This window comes from Electrona antarctica, assembly GCF_951216825.1.
Source record: "Electrona antarctica genome assembly, chromosome: 5".
NCBI lineage: Eukaryota > Metazoa > Chordata > Actinopteri > Myctophiformes > Myctophidae > Electrona > Electrona antarctica.
Window position 1 is genome coordinate 17,630,473 of NC_136810.1, and position 24,421 is coordinate 17,654,893.

The 24,421-nt window shown below is 42.1% G+C and overlaps 1 protein-coding gene across 3 annotated transcripts in view; it reads left to right on the plus strand.

Moving 5' to 3' along the window:
• Positions 1 to 24,421, plus strand: part of cadps2 (Ca++-dependent secretion activator 2) — a 229,821-nt gene that overhangs the window by 82,000 nt on the left and 123,400 nt on the right. For all 3 annotated transcript variants that reach the window (XR_013790062.1, XM_079501503.1, XM_079501504.1), the window contains exons 4-6: positions 9,238 to 9,318; positions 9,983 to 10,216; positions 12,525 to 12,646. Coding sequence is in view for 2 of the 3 variants with exons in the window: in XM_079501503.1 (XP_079357629.1) it covers positions 9,238 to 9,318; positions 9,983 to 10,216; positions 12,525 to 12,646 (437 nt within the window). In the remaining variant the exon portion in view is untranslated. The remainder of the gene's footprint in view (positions 1 to 9,237; positions 9,319 to 9,982; positions 10,217 to 12,524; positions 12,647 to 24,421) is intronic.

The window sequence follows — 24,421 nt, forward strand, 5'->3', positions numbered from 1 at the left end:
GTTGTCAAAAAAATGGCAAATTAATGCACAAAAAAGAAGAAATGAAAAATCTGCACACCAATTAAGGCTCCCAAAATATCTTTACTTTCGTTAAAGTAAAGATATTTTGGGAGCCTTAACTTGAGCCCCATTGCCCCCGCCGGCGGGGGCAGCGGCTGTCCACCTCTGAACAGCGCTCAGCGGGTCAATGGAGACCCAATTGGTCTCCGGTTCCAACTCCGATGTTGCGGATTTACCCCCTTTACCCCCCTGGGGATTAAGAGGTTAATTGGTGTGCAGATTTGTCATTTCTTCTTTATGACTTTACTTTGATCCAGCACCCAGCCTATAGGTATAGATGTGCTCCAGCACCCAGCCTATAGGTATAGGTGTGATCCAGCACCCAGCCTATAGGTATAGATGTGATCCAGCACCCAGCCTATAGGTATAGGTGTGCGTGTCCTTTGTTTGCTCTGTTTGTTCAGCCTCCTCTACTAAATTAATGCACAAAGACAACTTTGGCCATGGTGTTTAGTGAAAAAAAATAATTTCAAAGGCAGTGAAAACAGTTCTACATATTGTCTGACGATGGCTTAGTGCAGCTGTTGTAAGAAAAACATTTCTCCTGATTGCAATACTTGAACCATCCCCAAAGGGCTGTTTGCTAGTAGCCTAAAACATCCCGGCCGCGTGGATTCACACCATCATGTGTCTTCTGCCGGTCATGTACCGGTAGCTGGCCCCTAACGCTGGGTGGGCGTTTTGCAAAAAAAAAGAAAGTGGAAGAGCCGATCAGCGCCTACGCTCGGGGGCCAGGCCCTGTGTTTGACAGATGGTCATTGACTCTTCAACTTTTTGGTTTCTGTCAAACTGTCACATCCAATAATAACTCGGATAGTTTGTGATGGATGAACTGCACTCAAAATCCCTGTATCTACAAAACTATTTGAAAGCTACATTATTCTGAAAGTAGTTCGAAGTAGTCGAAGTAGACATTTGTGGCGGTTTTGTTTATTTGTACTATGAAAAGGTATTTTTTACTTTGATATTGTACTTATTTCTTTTGATATTTAATAGTAACAGGATAGGTGGGCACTATGGACATCTGGGCACCTTCATATAGAATTGACTATTTTGTCCAAAATGTTAAAGATTCAGATTTTACTGAAGGGATAGCCCCGTTGAGATGCAGCATCTCATTTTTGAGGGGGACCCGTAACACAGATACAGACAATATACATAAAACGTACAGTACACCGATACAGACAGTATACATAAAACGTACAGTACGCAGATACAGACAATATACAGATACGTACATGCATAAATACACAGACAGCTTGCTTGATTTGTATGGACTTTTGATTTAAAAATATACAAAAAATGAAAATGTCCCATGGTTTTGGCAACCATTGTATACAGTATGATGACTCTGGAATTAAATGGTCTAAAATGGTGAAAAACACATTTGTCATTTCACTAGGTCTTTAAATACATATTACGTAAGTGAGCTACTTCAACACAAGTGATTTTCTTCTGGGTGACCTACACACCAAAGATAGATTCAAACATCCTTGACTTACAGACTCAATTAATAAGGTTAAGTGTAATGATTTAATGACTATACAGAGGCAATGTGCATAGCCTGCTGGAAATGTAAACATAAAGCCAGTAACAGGAAAACCATCAGTGTTGGCATACTGCATGTATGCTCCAAGCTATGAATAGACCTTGACTTGTATTGATGGTGGCACACCATGTTACAGAACACACTTTCCAATTAGCCAGTGTTAGTTGTATATGCTGCCGGGCAGACACCTTGTATCTCAAGTGATCCATATTTCCACATACATGTCACACTGAAGTAGTGAAAATAAATTCACTGCTTTTAAAATGTTTTTAAACCATTCAAGGAGTACTCGTTTTCTATAAATTACAGACCCCATGAAGCCTTGACTTCATGGAGGTGTGTGTGTGTGTGTGTGTGTGTGTGTGTGTGTGTGTGTGTGTGTGTGTGTGTGTGTGTGTGTGTGTGTGTGTGTGTGTGTGTGTGTGTGTGTGTGTGTGTGTGTGTGTGTGTGTGTGTGTGTGTGTGTGTGTGTGTGTGTGTGTGTGTGTGTGTGTGTGTGTGTGTGTGTGTGTGTGTGTGTGTGTGTGTGTGTGTGTGTGTGTGTGTGTGTGTGTGGCGCTGCTCAACAGTACCATTGCAGAGGTGTACATAGGGACAGACACACATAGCTGCTGTTACCAAGTGGGGAAACCTTAAAAATGACATAATGGACATGAGGCAGACTTGCAGGTGAAAGATAAGTTCCAGGCCTGGACAACATAGGTAAAGAACATAACTTAACAGAGCGGTACTGGAGTCAACCTCTCCCCATGGCAGCCCACTCTCTACTGAACCATTTCCCCTTTATATAGACTCCTGACTCCACCCCTGGCTAAGCAGTCAGCAAATCACAATGCATTTAGCAATACCCAAGACGCTCCCCCTAAATCAATCAGAGCTCTCTTCAGGCAATCAAGGCAGCGTCCCAATTACAGCATCTGCATAGATAAACACAAGTATGTTCGATTCACATGTCGCAGCAGAATGTGCACCTTCTGTGGGACTGAGAATCCAAATGTCAACATACAAGACAGCATAAATACAATGAATGTGTATTGTTGAACAGCATACATTACTGTGACAGAGGCTGCTCTGTCACAGCTGCATATAGGAGCGGTTAGGCACCACTCAAAAACGATGTGTTTTGGACATACAAGGTTTCTGCCACCACACAGCAAAACGATGTGTTTTGGACATACAAGGTTTCTGCCACCACACAGCAAAACGATGTGTTTTGGACATACAAGGTTTCTGCCACCACACAGCAAAACGATGTGTTTTGGACATACAAGGTTTCTGCCACCACACAGCAAAACGATGTGTTTTGGACATACAAGGTTTCTGCCACCACACAGCAAAACGATGTGTTTTGGACATACAAGGTTTCTGCCACCACACAGCAAAACGATGTGCTGTGGACATACAAGGTTTCTGCCACCACACAGCAAAACGATGTGTTTTGGACATACAAGGTTTCTGCCACCACACAGCAAAACGATGTGCCCGGTGGTGCATGTTTGATATGAGGCATCGGCGTCATCAAGCAGCACAGACTTGTTGACTTCTCCACTGAATGGCATGCCTTTGATTAACGCCTTCATGTGAGCTCTGGTTGTCATAGGAATTAAATGGGCAGTTTGCACAGAACTACAAAGACTGAGAAGGAAAAGATATAAGCAAACGTCACAGTAACATGGCAATATACAGTAGTGTGTGTGTGTGTGTGTGTGTGTGTGTGTGTGGGGGGGGGGGACATGTTTGAAGATATTAGCTTATTAGACATGTGGCAAAATAGGGATGCCATGTTGAAGGTGGTTAATAAATGTATGGCTATCATCAAGACATCAAAAACATCAGAAACAACAAAACATGAAAATAACAAAACCTCAGATAATCGGAAAAAATAAGACTAGTTGTGCGAGTGCTTGATTGAATAGTTTTTTTTAGACAGAATGTAAGAATCAGACCCGTCTGAAAAGAGTGGTGCTACTGTACTTAGGGTGTGTGTGTGTGTGTGTGTGTGTGTGTGTGTGTGTGTGTGTGTGTGTGTGTGTGTGTGTGTGTGTGTGTGTGTGTGTGTGTGTGTGTGTGTGTGTGTGTGTGTGTGTGTGTGTGTGTGTGTGTGTGTGTGTGTGTGTGTGTGTGTGTGTGTGTGTGTGTGTGTGTGTGTGGAAACTGTCCTCCCCATGACGTCCCTGTTTGACGCGAAGCCATGGGGGCAGCCTGGGAACAAACCGGGAACCTTTTTTAAATGATTGAATACTTTAATTAGTCAGAAATGTAAACAGCATGTGGTACAGTCAGACATTAATGCTAAAAAGATAACACAAAAACGTCCTTGTTTCCATTGTGGTCCGATGTATTCAATTCATCAACATAGCATACAATACAATAATACATGTATGTACATACTGTACATCAACAAATACAGACACTAATGATCAGAAAAAAATAAGCGCTTTGTGGGTACTAAATATAGAAAACTCTAAACAAGTACAGTTCAAGTAGAAAACCCTTTATTTCATTAAAAAGCAAGGGTTAAAAATTGCTGTTGACCTAAGTGTTTCGGCTAATTTAATCTAATAAAGGATTTTCTACTTGAACTGAACAGAGTTGCCTTGGACTTTCTTTGAGTTCGCTTTTGTTTGTTAGGACATTCCACATTTTGGTGGCATTGTAGTAGAATGAGAATTTTTGTGAGAAAGTTTGTTCTAAATGTTGGTGGTACCAGATCATGGTCGCACCCTTCCGATTCCCAGGCGACCACTCTACCTTCTTAGCCACTACCGATCATCTGAGTTGAATAGAAGAGCAGCAGAGCATATCAACAGGCAGATGTTACATTTGATGCCAGCCAGAACTTGAGCACGATCGGCTCACTTGCCTGGCAAAACATATATCTGAGGGTAGAGAGTGACTCGCATCGAAAAACGGATGATCCAAGATAGCATAGAATGATAGATTTTTCCCAGAATCACTCAAATGTTGTATGGTCAGGCTTGATTCTAGGCTTTGGATAGGGCGGCTGTGGCTCAGGAGGTAGAGCAGGTCGTCCAATGATCCGTGTTTCGGCGGTTCGAATCCTGGCACCTCCTATATACTGTACATACATCAAAGAGTCCTTTGGCAAGACACTGAACCCTACATTGCCTCCAATGAGTCGGTCGGTGCTAGCTTGCCACCATTGGGAAGCCGCCACTACACCTCCCAATATATATGAACCATTGTAAAGCGCTTTGAGCACTTATAAAATGCTATACATTTTGAATTCTGAAATGGTTAGTCCCAATACTTGATTCTGATTGGCTGGTTACCGTCACGTGACCGATAACCCACACCTTCAATCACTTTATATCATTCTCAGCTGATTCCGCATCTCTGTAGCTGTACTGGGGAAGGGGAGCGCTTGATTGCCTTATGAACCCATGCCGAGCGGGCGTCTAAGCACCGCCTGGCTCATATGACTGTGAATGTGTGGCTCCAGGCAGCCCCGTAAAGACATCAAGTGCTATTCTCCCGTCACATAGTCTACTTGCCGAGCAAAACAAGGAAGTGATGTGGCTCGCTCTGGTGGCGCAAAGTGTAGCTACTTTTGTGAATTTAATAGTTTTATTAGGTTAATATTGCTATATGTTTGTAACCGTTTTAGAAAAGCAATAAGCCACTCGAGGCCCCAGCTCCGCTGCGCGTCAGGTCTGCCTACACCTCCCAGCCATTGTAAAATACCCGATAACCTGAGACCTCTCGTGGCTTATTGCTTAATTCAATAATTGATAGAAATATTTTTGGAAATCACTATACAATTAATGGGGTATGGAACAATAGGCTGTATTATTATACAGAGCAAGAATACTTCAAAATGGAGGTTTAGATTCCGTTCAACCTTGCTCCATAAAGAAGACATATGGTTTGGACAGGAATTAAAAAGACACACACACACACACACACACACACCAAATCCAAAGAGACAAGTGGAACTCTGTGCCGATAACAAAATTAAATGGAAGAGCAGAAAAAGAATAGAGATAAGCAGCTAAATTTAAATGGGCTTCAACATGGCCATCAAACCGCCACACACACAGAAATGGGCAAGTGGGAAAGTACTGCAGGAACTGTTCCACTTACATGCACTAAAGAAGTCTTGTAGTTGAAAAGTATACATTCTGTAGCTATCAAACCAATGTCTAATGTAATTCAATTAATATTTTAAAGAACAGAATAGAGAATAGACTATGCATAGAGAATAGACTATGTGCTATATCTTGCGCCGCCCCTTACCTCTTTTCCCTTTCCCTATCCTATTAGCCATTTTCTACTATTTTTTGAAAATCCTTTTAAAATAGTTTAAATCTCAAATACAATCTACAAGCTCACAACATGCTGATCGGCTAGTTGAACCATTTTAGAGAAAAAAACATGTTTTTCAAGATAGTAAAATATAATAATATAATCTGAAATCTGAAAAAAGCATCTTTTACATTAAAGCATGTTTCCTCAGCGTTGTCTTTGTTTGTTCTCTTGTTGAGCTCAATGTTCTTTGTCTTTGTTTTTTCTTTATTTTTTCTTTGATGTAATCATGGTGATAAAATGTATGGTTGGTAGCAGCATCAATTAGATGTTTTTTTTTTTTTTTTAATGATAGGGGCAGGTATAAATAAGATTTATCTTCTTCCTGCTCCTTTTCGTTTCTGGTATGGAATATGTAAAAAATAAGTACAAAGTAAAAATGAATATGATCATGTAAAACCATAACTGAAATGAAATAAATAAATATGAAATGAAACATTGTTTTCTCCTTAAACCCAATCCTCTGGATGCTGGACAATCAATATATTTGGAGTGCTAGCCATGAATCGTGAGTCAGCATGTGATTTCAGCCTTCAGCGCTGCACACAAACTTTTATTCAATCAGCATCCAGACAATACCCAAGGTTATTGTTGCACAGGAGAGGTTAGACACTAGACAAGATGGATAGATAGATAGAGGGAAACTTTATCTTTCCTGAGGGAAATTGTAAATTACCGGTTCCTCTTGGCTAAAGCTACAAAGGCTGACTTTGGTCATATTCACTCCAGAAAGCTTTACTGCGATGGGGTGGGGTGCAGACGTTTATCCGTACATACCAAAAGTCTTGGCATGCGCTGTGGGTTAAGAATCACCCGTGATGCGGGTTACAAATCACCCGTAGTCGGAGAGTCCGAGAGTTACAAATCACGTCCAATTGGATCACCGAAAAAAGTCCTTGCGGAATTGTTTCCATTCAGGTCCTGGGTATTCAATTCATAATGACTGACTAAATCAACTGTAAATTTAGTTGACTAAAATCTAGTCTTTTGAAGGAAATTCCATTTAGTTTTAGCCATATAAAGCCGGACTAAAACTAAAACAGCTCAGATGAATAAAATATGACTAAAACTAAATGGAATTTTATTCAAAAGACTGACTAAAACTAAATAAAAAGTTCCATTCTACGGGAGAAGCACGGCGAAGCAAAGAGAAACGTCGAGAGAGACCGCTGTCCATGTGACCACATCTTGCTTTAGCATAGTCATCCAGTACAGTGTTAAATCATGTTATTGATGTTTGGTTTGTAATAATAATGGTGACGAGTGACGACCCCACTCATGGCCTACTGCTGTGGAAGGCCTGATCCTGAGAGAAATAGTGTACATACAGTATGCTGTGTGCAGGTTAATTTGATCATTATCCATTCATTACTAATGGTTTTTTTCCCCTCCTTTACTGAATAATTGTTGAATTACGGTATATTCAGATCCTGAGCACTGTTCCAGTGCAAAGTCCTGTTTAAATGCAAGCATTTTTTGAATAGCCAACGTATAAATGGATTGGAAGTGGTTAACCCTGCAAGACCCGGATATATTTCTAGTTGCAAAAAATAGATTTCAACCTTACTACTACTTTGTACTACTAGGACTTTGCAGAGGAAATTATGTTAAAAAAAAGTTATGCAAATGTTACGCACATTTATAATAATCTTTTAAATAATAATAATAAATTAATAATTTACATTTGGGGGATATCTTTCACAATAATGAATGTACATGTTCTAGACATTCTAATCACAAATATATTACAGGCATTTTACTTAATTTTTTCAGGGTTAAAGGGTAAAGGTTAAAAATAGTAAAAAACATGTCCAGAGATTTTGAAGTTGTGTGAATTTCTGCTTCTGTGGGGGGTATTTATATGCAAATATCATGACCAATGGCATTGCAAGACTAAACAATGAACATCTTTTGCTGAGGACTCCCTGGAACCCCATCAAGGATCCCTGGGGGTCCCCGGACGCCACTTTGTCAACCACTGCTCTCTAGGGTCTCTAGGCCATGGGGTGCATGTGCTTGAGGCTGCTGTAATTAGAGTTCATAAGTTAATTAGCTGCAGCTGGGTGCATGGTGGATGGGTATGTGTTGTGTTTGTAGTTATTGTGGAAAGGACCGGAAAGCCAATTAGACGAACGCAATTACAGTAGGTGTGGAGAATGCATGCCATGCACTGGTTTAGGGTTCATGTCATACAGTGTATTCAATTTACAGTTCAGCACACACACACACACACACACACACACACACACACACACACACACACACACACACACACACACACACACACACACACACACACACACACACACACACACAATTACAATTACAGAAATGAGAAAAGAAATAATGTGGGGAAAAAGATATTACATATACATCTATTCTACATGGTAATTAAAGAGCAATTATACTCTTTCATTACCATATGCTGAAGTTTTGTTTTACTATTTAGATTACTTCTTGGGAAACAGAAGTGAACTTGCATCAATTTGCAAATTACAATTCCGGCAATAATTTACAATAAGCACAGGCCACCCCCCAAACCCCCCACCCCCCTCTCTCCTTGCTTTCAGATGCTTTCAGGTTGTTGTTGTTGTTTTTCTTCTTAAATCAACGGCCTACTTGATCATACTACAGCGTCACACAAAGGCATCAAAAATGGCAGCTCAACAAGCTCCAAGCAGAACCTACTGTATACTACAGCATCGATTTAAACACCACACTATCGACATACAGTAACACTATGCTATATTGAAACTATACTGTATGATATCACGTAAAACATAATTATGGAACAGCTGGAAATCCTTCAGCTCACCCATGGAACATTTAGTATTATGCAAGCAGATATGAATACATACAAGACCAGGGGACGTACACACACACACACACACACGCACGTACAGTATACGCACGCACACGCACACACACTGCATGCAAACTACTGCTGTATGAAGAATCATTAATCTTCATAATAAGAGACTGAAAATGCTGCATTTATAATGTGCATAATGTCACGTAGTGGGGAATGAAATAAAGGCAATTTGTATGATTGAAATTAGTGCTTACTCTCTCATTAGTTGATGTCATTCTAATCCCTTAAGTCTTGAATGGTGGTTCATTAACATGCTCCTTTATCCCATCAGCTTTTGATTGGATATCTCTGTACAGTGGCTGTATCCTCTTCGTCTCTCTCTCTCTCTCTCTCTCTCTCTCTCTCTCTCTCTCTCTCTCTCTCTCTCTCTCTCCTCCGTCCACTCAGCTTTTTGATAGATTTCATTGACTCTGTTGTTTGCTTTCCCCAGCTTGACAATGTGGACGAGCAGGCAGCACAGATCCGTAGGGAGTTGGATGGAAGACTCCAGCTTGCTGAGAGGGTGGCCAAGGTACAGTAGGTTATTACACAATAACAGTAGGCCTACATGGTGGTCACTGGAAATGACTACACCACCAACTCATTTAATTCCACCAAATAACATATCATTTATAATCTATTTCATGCTCTACTTCATAATTCATTATAATGCAACATTTGTTGTATTTATAATTGTGCGTGAATTGCGAGCTGCTATTTTTGAACATTTTTGAATAATTTAGAATTACCAAAAAAAGTGTAGAGAATTACTGATTCATAAGGCATTTGCAGAATCTGACTCGGGTCTTAACCCATTCTGGGCGGGAACCCCTTTTGGTGTTTTAAGCATTATGTTATGCTTTAGCTGTTGAAAAATAGCAGATCTACAAGCTCATAGCGTGGCACGAGCTTGTAGATCTGCTTTTTTTGAGAAAATGTGGCGCTAATCTTTGAATATATATTCTTTCAGAGCGAATGTTTTTAACTAAAATCTTTGCTTCTGGGGGGTCCCTGGAACAACATCAGATACAGATAATTCTGGGGGTCCTTGATATGAAAAAGGTTGAGCACCACTGAAATAGAAACATGGGGTCATGATTTAGAAGACATTTTTAGAATCAAGCTCAGGTCTAAATGGGTTTGGGTTAAATGAAATGTTCCGGAATGTGCTTCTGATCTGCCTCTTCACCCTAAAGGAGAGTCGCTATCCTCAGTTTGTGTCCCCCGACATGGAGGCCATGTACATGGAGGAGCTGCGTTCCTCTGTCAACATGCTGATGTCCAACCTTGAGAGCCTGCCCGTGTCCAAGGGAGGAACCGACTTCAAGCAGAGGCTCAAACGCTCGACCATGAACAACTCCTTCCTGGACATGGGCGACGAGGTAGACCTCCTCTCCAAGTCCGACGTGGTCCTCTCCTTCACACTGGAGGTGGGTGGGCGTGTGTGAAGTGTGTGTATGTGGGGTTGGCGGTTGGAGGTTGGGGGGCGGGGGGGAGATGACGGTGAAAGACTTTTAAGACCTTTTTGAAAAGTAATCAACAAGGCCCGGACGGTTAGCTCAACTGTCTGGGCACCTAGGCGGTCGAGCGAGCCTGATGGCGTGCCGTGGGTTCGACTCCCAAACCCGACAGCCTTTGCCTCTTGTCTTCCCCCCCATCTCTCTCCCCATTTCCTGTCATCCTATCAATGAAGGCAGAAAAAGATAATAATAATAAAATCTAAAAGTAATCAACAAACCCCAAATCTGGTCAAACATTGGCCAAAGAGGCAAACATTTTGAAAATAGGCAATTTACTAGCTCAGATCCGCAACATTAGATCTACAATTTAGTTTACTTTGTAGATCTCAATATTTACCTGTAGAATCTAGTGAAACTAAATGTAATGCCTCAACTCCTACAATTCCAAGTGCTTGTCAGAGTGCTTCCACTAAGGAAAGTAGGCTTTCTAATGACACAACCCGCCTTTGTATTGGTGAGAAGCAAAAACGTTATTTTTTATTTATGAGAAGAGGCATTTATGCGAGCCCCGGAAGTCATTGGTAACATAGCTCTAAATGCGACAGCATTAGAGCTATGGACCAGAGCTATCTTTACTGTATTATGTACGGGGCTGCAGTGTCTCAGGACTCAGGAGGTAGAGCGGCCACTTCCCAATTCGATCCCAGACTCTCCCCAGAGTGTCGAAGTGTCCTTGAGCCTCCGGCGTTGATGTGTGACTGTGTGTGGATCGGTGAAATGTAATGTGTATTGTGAAGCGCCTTGGATATAAAGGCACTAAATGAACGCACCATTTTCCATTTACAAGAATACACTTGGCGAATGAGAAAATCAGTAAAAAAATAAAAGAAGCAAGTTGAGCAAAAACAAAATGTTTTGAGCCTGAGATTATATCAAGGACCTTGTCTAGCTCTTTCCTTGCACTTTCTCTTGCATTACCTCTGCAGAGAACCTTCTGCTGATTTGTTTTGTATAAAAGGCTTTGTAAATAAATTCCACTTTGCTGCTTTCACCCCCCAAATGAAGTGCAGCTTACATTGTTTCGCTCCCTGCTTGAAATATTCAATTATACCACAAAGTAGTTATGTGGCAGGCTCCTTCATGTGTGAGTGAGGCCACGGTTATTGTGGCAAGAGAATCACAATGTTTATTTGTCACACTGACTCATCCAGGTACAAGCAGGGACATGTTGGAGTGAAATACAGTATGGTCTGCATTACTGGGCAACAACAGCAATATAATATATATTTTTTAAATGTTTTATCCCACAATTTTGTAACCCATTTTTTCACCCAGTGTCAATTATCTAATGTAATCCTGGGCACTACACTTCCTCTGCCAACCTGGGGGGGCAGCGGACTGACCGCGCGTGGGAGGAACACTTTATTCCGACCAGTTCCTTTCCCCTCCATCAGGCGCCCCGGCTAGCCAGGGGGAGGTAGTTTAGAGACCAGGATTACGGCATGTTTTTGTGAGGGTACCTACCCTAGGGGACACGGGGAGAACATGCAAACTCCACAACAGCAATATAATATTAAGAACAGTACTGGACTGTAATGGGAATGTGGGGGGAGTAACATAATGCAGGGAGACGTAAGATATGCACATAAATACATCAACTTGCAGTAGTACACTATCCCTACAGATCTGTGCAAGTAAAGACCAGTGATATATACAGTACAGTACATTCATTACATACACTTAGCTACAGTATGTACTGTACATTAGTGTGGTCTAAAACATGCATGCATAGCTTATGCAAGGCTGGATTATAGAGAATATAACCTGTGTTCCAATGCCGTTTATTATTATACTCCCAAGCTCTTGTTAATACTTTTGATTGGTTAAATAATTCATGAAAAGCACAGACAGAATTAATCACTTTCTCTTTCAAACATTTTTAAATGGCGATTAGCACGGCTTGTGAGCTTGTAGATCAGCTATTTTCACTACATAGATAGACGGGCGGGCGGGCGGGCGGGCGGATACTTTATTGATTCCCGAGGGGAAATTCAGATGGCCCCACATCTCATACAGTCGATTGATGACTAGGTCCATACTTTGATGACTAGGTCGCTTATATTTCATGAGCTTTCATTAGTCAGGTTTCACCTGACAACAAGAATCGTCACACTTCTACGCAGATAATTTGATCTAAACCGGGTGTGATTTTTATGTTTTATTTGCTATATAAATACATTTGGTTTGCTCTGATTTGATGTGATTTCCGTCTCTCCAGATAGTGATCATGGAGGTCCAGGGGCTTAAGTCCTTGGCCCCCAACAGGATCGTCTACTGCACCATGGAGGTGGAGGGTGGAGAGAAACTGCAAACAGACCAGGCTGAAGCCTCCAGACCTCAGTAAGACAACACCAGTCATCTCATCATTATTGCCGAATGCTGGTTTTAATTGATATCGTTCGTCTCAGTCGGGTGTAAACCTCATGTCACAAACTGTTATTTTTCAGGATTCAAATTCAAAAGTACCAGATCGACAATCTCAAAATGTGCCGCTTCACGCCACGCTTCGAGCTTGTACTGTAGATGTGATGCTTTTTTATGTTTTTGTGACGCTCTATGATCAAGATAGGCATTCATTTACGAAGAAAATAAATGCATAAAGTAAAAAAATGGAGATAAGAGGTTTTTGCCCCAAATCAAGAAATGTTATGCAAGTTTTTATGCAAATGTTATGCTCCCAAATATTTCTTTACTGAAGTGGTAACGTTTCGGGCTGCAGCCCTTCTTCAGACCTTCAAGGAATGAGTAGACAATACATATACAGTACTGTATATTCTGTGACAGGCGGGCGCACTGCGGTGCACAGATCAGTGAACCAATAGAAACCACAGGCAAGGGACGTGCACAGGGATTTGGTGGGGCAGGGGCCGAAATTTGAAAAGGGCACTTGCGGTGCACGTGCACACCACATAATTTGGGTTTTATTTAGGGGTGCCCGACACCATTTTGCGGGGGGTTGGGGACACAAGGTTATACTAACTATACTAGAGTCAATCGGTACTCTCAGTATTGAGCAAGATATGAACATCGATAAGATCATAGAAGAAAATATGATAGATGCTTATTTACTCAATCAATAAAGTGCTTTAACTTAAAAAGAAAAAAAAATCACACCCATGTGAAGTGAGGGGCGCTTTTCCAACCCTTATCATCTTACATCATCGCGATATAACATAACATCATATGCCGATTTGCTCAGTGACAGACAAAACAAACATTAAACTCTGTTCATTGTTCATGGCATTTAATGTTTGTGTTAGTGACAAAACAAATATGAAACCTGCGTCCCTCAAAAAGGAGCACACTCATGTGCCCACTGTAGTTGCCTCACTGTTTTTAGTGCCCTAAACAAACAGTCCATAGACTTGGCTGGCACCCTGATCCCTGAGTCGTTTCGTTTGTGACTTGTGAGCGGCTGTGTGAGCACTCAACTGCATCAATGATGGAATGCCATGTGTTCAGCTTGTTTGGTTGATTGTGTGTTGCCCATTCATCAGCAGCATATTTGTGTCTTTGTGACTAAATGTAGCCTACTACATTTGCAAACAGTGCTGTTGAGTGTTGACCACATTGTCCACATAACATTTGTGCAACAAGAGCCAATGCCAATATTCTATATATTTATAAAAGACAGATTAATTGACAACAATGCAGGCGCAATGGGGCATCATCACTGTGCTGCCTGCAGTGCAGAATGTAGGAAGAAAACGTTCATATTATTAGCAATTACTCACCGATTTCACACCAAAAAACCCCCCCAAAAAGTTTAGATTTTTTTATTATTTTTTCAAAACTGTTTTTTTTAACATAAAATGATTCATTTCAGTTCAGGACGTAGAGGGCACTTTTCTCCGACGGTCATAACAGCAGGGGCCAGTGCCCCCTTTCATGTATTACTGTGCAGGTCCCTGTCCACAGGCTGTTTTCGCCGGAAATCTTATCTAGACCAGAAATCACACTGGCTGGGGCAGGCTATGAAACCCACAGACAGAATTATTTAAAACATTAAAAGAAACAAAATTGTTAGGATTTAGAAGATATTGTGTACAATCGACCTCAGGTCTTAATGGCTTAAAGTGGAATCCCCTTTCGCTTTCATACCGATTGTGGGTCTCTGTCTCTAAACCCAGGTAGCAGTCGCATTCTGAAGAGTAATGCCGATGCGATTCAAACGCTTAGCTTCTTTTGAAGATTAACTTAATATGCACACAGCCTTGAAACTGTACTAATGAAATGCAGTGGAGCCCCTGTAGATTTGAAATGCAAACCCACCCCTGAGCCTTGTGCTGTAGACGGAAGACTGGAGGCTATCGGAGAGGTTTTCATGAAACATGTCTCTGGTTTAATGGTCCAAAAGTCTACAGAAATGAAAGTCTACAGAAATGAACCACTTTCATGAATCTGGAAGGTTTTATTTGTCACTAACTTATACAGTACAAATACAAGCAGTGAAGTGTTGTCGGGACAATTTTTGAGCGGCGCTCTGTGTGTATCTGTGTCTGTATACAGTTGGGTGCCACTGATATTGTCCCTTATCATTTGACCCATTTAGGCCTGACCTCAACATTTTAAAAAATCCTTCTAAATCCTCCAGTTTTCTGAAATAAATATTTTCACGATTTTTCAAAAATAGCAGACCTACAAGCTCGTAGCGCGCCACTCGGTGGCGCGCTATGAGCTTGTAGATCTGCTATTTTTCAATAGCTAAATTATAACATAATGTTTAAAACACCAAAAGGGGTTTTGCGCAGATCACGCAAACCTCAGCAAAAAGAAAAGGACAATATCGATGGCCTCCAACTGTACGTATGAGCACGCCAGCACAGAATTGATGACTTTGATTGGCTGAGTTAAGATGCATGATGATAAGAGTGCCGCTCATTTCACATAATACACAGTGGGTTTTTTTTTGAGTGGTGTAAACCACTCCTACGACTGGCTTTGTTAGTTTACGTGTCTGTCTGTCTGTGCTCAAAAAATGAGCATGGTTGCTACGGTCACCCAGTTCACCCGGGTGTGATTTCATTACGTCAGACATTACGTCAGACCACAGCTGATCAGGCTATATAAGACCTTACACCACTCAGTTCACACGGGTGTGATTTTATTATTTAGCAAGCAGAATTTCAAGATTTTCACAAATATCGTAAATAGCCAATCTACAGGCTTACAGTGTGTTGCTATGCGACCAGTTGTGAGCTTGTAGGTCGGGTATTTTCAGTACAACGTAGTACAACAAAATAAGGCTGAAATGGTTAACTGAACAAAACATTGCCAGTATATTGTCTCTGTCGGGTGGAAACCTCATGTCCAAAAGGCTTACTTTTCAGGATTCAAATACAAAAAAAGTAGCAGATCTACAAGCTGAAAAGTGCCACACTTCAAGCTTGCCAATATGCAACTGTTGATACTTTTGTGTGACGCTCTACTTTAGTATATGATCAAGTAGTGCATTCATTTACGAAAATACAATAAATAGGGAGATGAAACTAGTTTGCTGCCCAAGCAGCAACAATATACTACAGTATGAACACAGTTGAGTTTTTGACTGATCGGCTCCTCCATTTTTAATCATAGCAGATGATGACCTGCACGTTTTGACAGTCACAAGCCAATGATTTATGAATCTCAGCTACAGACTGATAGAAATGACAACTTGAGGAAGAAGTATCTTTCGGCTGCTTGAGCTTTGGGGAAATAAACACATTTGTTTGCGACTATATGAGTGCAAATACATCACCTCACCTCACCTCACCATTTTTGGCACAACAACGTTTTGAGTGGTGCCTCCGCTCCAGTACGCAGCTATGTGTGTCCGTATGTATGTATGTATGTATGTATGTATGTATGTATGTATGTATGTATGTATGTATGTATGTATGTATGTATGTATGTATGTATGTATGTATGTATGTATGTATGTATGTATGTATGTATGTATGTATGTATGTATGTATGTATGTATGTATGTATGTATGTATGTATGTATGTATGTATGTATGTATGTATGTATGTATGTATGTATGTATGTATGTATGTATGTATGTATGTATGTATGTATGTATGTATGTATGTATGTATGTATGTATGTATGTATGTATGTATGTATGTATGTATGTATGTATGTATGTATGTATGTATGTATGTATGTATGTATGTATGTATGTATGTATGTATGTATGTCTGTCTGTCTGTCTGTCTGTCTGTCTGTCTGTCTGTCTGTCTGTCTGTCTGTCTGTCTGTCTGTCTGTCTGTCTGTCTGTCTGTCTGTCTGTCTGTCTGTCTGTCTGTCTGTCTGTCTGTCTGTCTGTCTGTCTGTCTGTCTGTCTGTCTGTCTGTCTGTCTGTCTGTCTGTCTGTCTGTCTGTCTGTCTGTCTGTCTGTCTGTCTGTCTGTCTGTCTGTCTGTCTGTCTGTCTGTCTGTCTGTCTGTCTGTCTGTCTGTCTGTCTGTCTGTCTGTCTGTCTGTCTGTCTGTCTGTCTGTCTGTCTGTCTGTCTGTCTGTCTGTCTGTCTGTCTGTCTGTCTGTCTGTCTGTCTGTCTGTCTGTCTGTCTGTCTGTCTGTCTGTCTGTCTGTCTGTCTGTCTGTCTGTCTGTCTGTCTGTCTGTCTGTCTGTCTGTCTGTCTGTCTGTCTGTCTGTCTGTCTGTCTGTCTGTCTGTCTGTCTGTCTGTCTGTCTGTCTGTCTGTCTGTCTGTCTGTCTGTCTGTCTGTCTGTCTGTCTGTCTGTCTGTCTGTCTGTCTGTCTGTCTGTCTGTCTGTCTGTCTGTCTGTCTGTCTGTCTGTCTGTCTGTCTGTCTGTCTGTCTGTCTGTCTGTCTGTCTGTCTGTCTGTCTGTCTGTCTGTCTGTCTGTCTGTCTGTCTGTCTGTCTGTCTGTCTGTCTGTCTGTCTGTCTGTCTGTCTGTCTGTCTGTCTGTCTGTCTGTCTGTCTGTCTGTCTGTCTGTCTGTCTGTCTGTCTGTCTGTCTGTCTGTCTGTCTGTCTGTCTGTCTGTCTGTCTGTCTGTCTGTCTGTCTGTCTGTCTGTCTGTCTGTCTGTCTGTCTGTCTGTCTGTCTGTCTGTCTGTCTGTCTGTCTGTCTGTCTGTCTGTCTGTCTGTCTGTCTGTCTGTCTGTCTGTCTGTCTGTCTGTCTGTCTGTCTGTCTGTCTGTCTGTCTGTCTGTCTGTCTGTCTGTCTGTCTGTCTGTCTGTCTGTCTGGGTTTGTCTGTCCGAGCACGGACAGCTGCAACACCTAAAGTGGCCAGTAGAGAACAGAGTAAAGCGGCACTACACTACACTACAGTGATTTTGAATAGGGGTTCAAATGGGCGGCTGTGGCTCAGGAGGTAGAGCAGGTCGTCCAATGATCCATGGGTCGGCGGTTCGAATCCCGGCTCCTCCTGTCTACATGTCGAAGTGTCCTTGGGCAAGACACTGAACCCCAAATTGCTCCCGATGTGCTGGTTGGTACCTTGCATGGCTTCCGCTGCAATCGGTGTATGAATGTGTGTGTGAATGGGTGAATGTAATGCACAATCTATGTAAAGCGCCTTGGATAAAGGCGCTATATAAATGCACCATTTACCATTTACCAAAGCCAAATATATAATTTTGGAGGTTCTTTGAGAACCAGTGCAGTGAGGGAAGGTTCCTGACAGACTCCCCATGCAGCATACTAAAAATGATAACATTTTGATGTTTTGATCCTTGATGTGGCACATTTGTACACTACAACGTTTGAGGAATAAGTATTGCAAAAGCTGTCTCAAGTGGTTCAAAGTGATATTTATTACACGTATACATGGACGTTAGTTGACAGATGTGCTCATGGCAGGATCTCCAAGTAACATCATGAGAAAGGAGAATACAAGTATTATATTGTCCCAGTTCAACGAGAGAGAGAGAGAGAGAGAGAAAGAGAGAGAGAGAGAGAGAGGAGGGAGAGAGGTACTGAGGAAAGGGAGAAACAGACAGACAGAAACGGTGAGAGGGTTGAGTGGGAGTCAGCGAGAATGCATCGTTATCTGTGTATTGGACCCTGACTTCTCAGTTTCCCAGAAGAGAAGTGAACCAAGAGAAAAGATTAAAATAATGATACAATGAACAACAATATTGTTATATGAAAAGAATAGTAAATCTAGTGAATATAATTGGTTACTAAATGTTAACTTCAGTGAGTGCTATATAGCAAACAGTAGTAAGATGGGAATTCTCCGTCATCCTATACTCAGCGGCTCTGGAATGAGACTTTGACACATGGCAGGACAAAGGATTGGGTACTTCCAGCACACGATAGGGCCAACACTTCAAAATAAAGCCAGTGAAATGTTCAAGGTTATCGTTATTATTAAGTGAGCGAGACCACTAAGATCTTATCTTTATTATTCCCCAGGTGCAGTCAACTAAGTATGCCATATAAAAAATGCACTGATTTTCAAAGTGAGGTTTTGATGGGACGCCCCCCTTTGGTCCAGGTTGTGAATTTGAAGGGGAAGGGGAAAAATACTAGAACAATGGCCGGGTAGGTTATTGCAGGCCAGTCATTTTCGGAATTCAGTCATTACGAAGTTTAGTGTAATCGCTGCATACATGATTTGGTCAAAGCGAATCACTCCTGCAAACTTTAGATGCCAATCTTAGCCAATCAGGATGTAATTTAAAAGATTGGACAGATCTGTCTTGATCACATGACTATAACGTGTATCGATTTGCGTGATGTTTGGACAAAATCTGTACAAGTCATACCAGTTAGGGCACATGTAGGGCCAGGCCTTTATTTTCAGGCCTGTTAACACAGCCGACGCGAATCGCGTATCAATACGTTATCAATTAATCAAACGTCGGGTGCGGATCACGTATCAATAAGTTTCAATCACTTTTTTATAGCATACTTTCATTCATCTTTTTACCCACCCGGACAATGAAGAACCATCGCCCTATCATTGCTGCTTAGTCCCGCTCACGTGATCAGAAAAAAAAAAAAAAAAAAAAAAAAAACCCTCCCCTCCTGAAAACAGGAGGGCGGGCCGCTTTACGTGTAGAAGCCAGTGTAATGGATGCCCCCATGCCGATGTAGCCCGTGTGTGAAAAGAATCAAATTTCACCTAACCTCGCCTCACCAGGCTTTCCACCTCGGACATTTGATTCCCCCCTCCCCTCCTGTTTCTCCAGGAGGAGGATCTTGCGAGGGGGTACATGCTCTCCTCTGTCTCTCGGAAAAAAAACATGATGAACGCTGAACGGAACGCTGCCTAGACACATATGCACCAGATCGGCATTGCAATGCATAGTCTGCAACACACATGGACAGATGCATGTTTCCTTCTTCATACTGTAGCGACCAAACGATCCCCGAGCCTACAATACTACGAACTAACCACAGTATCGAGGGGCCGCCACGACAAGACAGTGTTCCGTTGGTGGATCACGTATCGCCATGCAGAGCCGTCATAATCGGAGATCGCTCAGACGTGTGATTGTAACGCTTTTTTATTCATTATAATTGTAGTGATAAGACCGCAATGAACGCGTCGGGGACGTAATCGACCCGGGTGTAATGTATAACGAACTTTTCCGCGACCTAAACCGTGGTGTTGTCATCTGTGGAAGTCATTTTTTCCTTCTCGTCGACATCACAGCCGGGTGACGCTTTTTTCCCCCTCCATCGCCCCCAAGCTGCATGCCCATAGCCTGGCTTGGCCAGCCTCATAGCGGGGATTCACTGAAGATTCTTCCCCGGAGGAAACATCAGTGAACCCTCGCTATGAGTCTGGCCGTGCCAGGCTAGCATGCCCAGGCATGTTCCCCTACACTAGCTTGAAAAACAAAATCAGCTGATGACAACGCGTCTCACCGTTATACTATAGTTCTGAACCGAACGGTGGAATGGGACTTTTTATAGCCGTACGGATCAAGACTTTTGCTGCCCAATGTGCCCATGACCCCCCCCCCCCCCCCCCCAATGTTACTGCGATCAAAACAATGAAAGCAGTGAGATAGATTAGGCGAGGCGGCAATCATCATCATCATCAAAAAGAAAGCATAGTTATGAAGGTTTATAGTCAGACATTGACAGGCAGATATAACAATAAACACAATAAATATGCTATACATCCTATACACCGAATGAAAGCCCTGAATGTGTACTTTTACGAGGAAAAGAGTAAACATTGATCCCATGTACAGTCTGTCATAAATTGGTTACTGGGTGGATGCACATTGCGCCCACCAGATATAACTGCAGAGAAGACATGGACCCGAACTCAATATTCACAAAATAAGGCCTATAGCGACATATAAATACTATATACCGTATGAAACAGAAGACTCTCTGCTTTCATAAGAAAAAAACTTCTACTGTAGTAATAATAAAAATCACACCCATGTGAAGTGAGTGGTGCAACTCTGTCCCATATTCTGTTCTCTGCTTATTCAATACAGGTCGCTATATACGGACTGAGGCAGAAAGTCATGTAAACCTTTTATTTACAGTTTGGTCTGTAAACTTCTACTGTAATAATAAAAATCACACCCCTGTGAAGTGAGCGTTGCAACTGTTCTGTACTTATTCACTACAGCTCGCTATATACGGACTGAGGCAGAAAGTCATGTAAACCTTTTATTTACAGTTTCTCTACAGTTGCGCGGTGCAACTGTAGAGAACAGTTGCACCGCTCACTTCACAGGGGTGTGATTTTTATTATTACAGTAGAAGTTTACAGACCAAACTGTAAATAAAAGGTTTACATGACTTTCTGCCTCAGTCCGTATATAGCGAGCTGTAGTGAATAAGTACAGAACAGTTGCAACGCTCACTTCACAGGGGTGTGATTTTTATTATTACAGTAGAAGTTTACAGACCAAACTGTAAATAAAAGGTTTACATGACTTTCTGCCTCAGTCCGTATATAGCGATCTGTATTGAATAAGCAGAGAACAGAATATGGGACAGAGTTGCACCACTCACTTCACATGGGTGTGATTTTTATTATTACTACAGTAGAAGTTTTTTTCTTATGAAAGCAGAGAGTCTTCTGTTTCATACGGTATATAGTATTTATATGTCGCTATAGGCCTTATTTTGTGAATATTGAGGAGTTCACGTCCATGTCTTCTCTGAAGTTATCTGGTGGGCACAAGCTGCATTCAATAACCAATTACTGTCTAACTGTACATGGGATCAATGTTTACTCTTTTCCTCGTAAAAGTACACATTCAGGGCTTTCATTCGGTGTATAGGATGTATAGGATATTTATTGGGTTCAATTTTATATCTGCCTGTCAATGTCTCTGACTTTAAACCATCCATAACTCTGCTCGCTGTTCAAGATAACCACTTCCAGGCAAATGCAGGTGTTGCAAAAAGGTCAATATCTCCAGAATGGAACATGGTAAAATCAAAATGTATTTTTTAAATTGAAGTGGACAAGTTCAGCTTTCTTTTGATGTATGCGTGTGATTCTCGCTATAAGAGAACATTTTGCTGTGGGCCCCCGAACAAGGCCTTTGTGCAATGTTAAACGGTAGCAACATCCAAATAGGCCTGTCGAGATCTTGTAGCAATCAAAGTGTTAAGAACTGTAGTTTTCGCCGGCTGCCGGGTACGGCTGCACTAATAACTTTGGGGCAGGCCTGTCTAGAGTTTGAATGGACAGGTATCAGTCAAAAGGGAGACATCGAAGAGGAAGGACGGGTGGTGTAGGATCAACATATGGAATTTTCAGAACCGGTCAGCTCCAAATATGGAGATCTAAGGGTTTGAGGTCACATGTAGAGTTGCTGGCCGGCCCGATATATGCAGATCTAGGTGATGATCCAGTCTTCTCCATGTATGGCTATCCAGGGTTTGATGAGGTCAGTGTCGTGATCTTCTTATGGAGACTGCCAGGTCAATTGTGGAGTTCCATTAGCGCCGACTAGTGTCTTAAAACGTTGAGATTGGTCACATATGGAGCGTGTCACGAGGTGTGACGGACTGACATCCATATATGGTGGTGTGACGGTAAGACGGACGGACGGACTGATTGACTGACAGGTTTAGCAGGTTTTGATTGTAATCTGCGACCTATGGTCACAATAAAAAGTTATTGCGACCTCAAGTCGCATTTACTATGAAATCGTACGTTTTTTTTGTCCGTCAGTAAGTCAGTCAGTATATCACTCAAAATCCCCATACATGGGGAAAGCCTCCATATATATTGGCCAGCAACTCTACATCTGACCTCAAACCCTTAGATCTCCATATATGGATATAAGTCAGAACCTGTTCTGACATTCCATATGTTGATCGTTCCCCATCCATCCTTCCTCTTCGATGTCTCCCTTTTGACTGATACCTGTCCACTCAAACTCTAGACGGGCCTACCCGAAACTTATTTGTGCAGCCCGGCACCGGCGAAAACTAGAGTTCTCAACAGGCCTGCAAATTAAGGCCCGGCCCTACCTGGGCCCTCATCAAACCCTCTACACTCAAGATACTGCCCACACTGCCACCCTTAGATCTCCATACATGGAGCTGACCTCTTCTGACATTCCATATGTTGATCTGACCTCATCACACCCTGTGCACTCAAGACATGCTCCATATATGTCCAGTACAGAATTCATTCCATATGTTGATCTGACCCCCATGCCAAATCGGCAAGCGCCAGCGCTCGCGCAGCAGTCAGCTGTCACCCAGGCGGATATGTTGATCTGACCCCCCCCATTCCAAAGCGCCAGTGCTCGCCCATAGTCTGCTGTCACCCAGGCAGATGCGTGCACGCGACCTCACCCTCAGGCGTCTTACTGGTACGTACAGTATCGCCAAAATGCAAATGGGCCTGTTAATAATGCTTCGTGTTTCAAGCTTGCTGATGTGCTACTGATGCTTCTGTGTGACACTGTAGTATGATCAAGTAGGGCGTTAATTTACCACAAAAACACAAACAGTTAGAATATGGAGATAAGAGGTTTCTGCCCAACAGCAACATCATCATCATTATACAGGCTCATTAGTGCTCATTTGTCACATTAGTGCTCATGTATCACTTGCATAGCGACTTGCAGGAATCCTTCATTTAAAGTCGTCTTCTATCTTTGAATAGCCAACTAATGTGCTATATAAATTGATATAGCTAAAATCCAAAATGACACAGATGCTTCCCATGTTTCTATGTGTTATTTCACCTCCAATGCAACGCCTTTCCAAACAGCACTGGTGCTGCTTTTTCTAACCATTGTGGACACAAAGGTCACAACAAATCACACTGGGCCAAATCACACCAGGCCCTCCCTAGTGACCAGGGAGAGATGGAAGAGGAAGCACAATGATTTGACTTTTTGTCAAAGCGCTACACTGTCATTTTTAACAAGTTAACACCTGCTGCAAACTGGAGAGACCCAGACAAGGTGTGTGTGTGTGTGTGTGTGTGTGTGTGTGTGTGTGTGTGTGTGTGTGTGTGTGTGTGTGTGTGTGTGTGTGTGTGTGTGTGTGTGTGTGTGTGTGTGTGTGTGTGTGTGTGTGTGTGTGTGTGTGTGTGTGTGTGTGTGTGTGTGTGTGTGTGTGTGTGTGTGTGTGTGTGTGTGTGTGTGTGTGTGTCACTGTGGAGCAAGGATAATGCAGGTTGTTTTCTTGACATCTCTACTTGAGTGGAGAAGAGGTAAAGGTCATCCACACCAAGCACATACATATAAATACTGTTTTAAAAATAACCGACTCCAGAGTCCACTCCACAGCCGACAGATGTAGAGGATACATTTAACATGAAGTGTTATATAAATCAAAGGGACCGTGGCCAATGAAGTGTTGTTACTAATCCCGTTGCCCATATAATTATGGACAAACAATATGGGTGTTTATCTTACACACGATGGAGGGGATAACACCAGCAAGATGTGCTAATAGCCACATCAAAGATACAGTAGGTAGCCTACAGCAGGGGTTCCTTTCTATTACCACGGACCGGCTGACAGTTAATACAATTGTGTGTGTGTGTGGTGGGGGGTGGGGGAGAATGCGGTGTTGCTCGCTCAACACACGTGAATGGTAAAAATACCAAGGATTTGACAGATGTCAAAGCTGTTTTACTCGAAGCTGTTTATAAACCACAGTCAGTGACTTCACTGACGACTCCGAGTCAACTTTCCACCACTGTATAC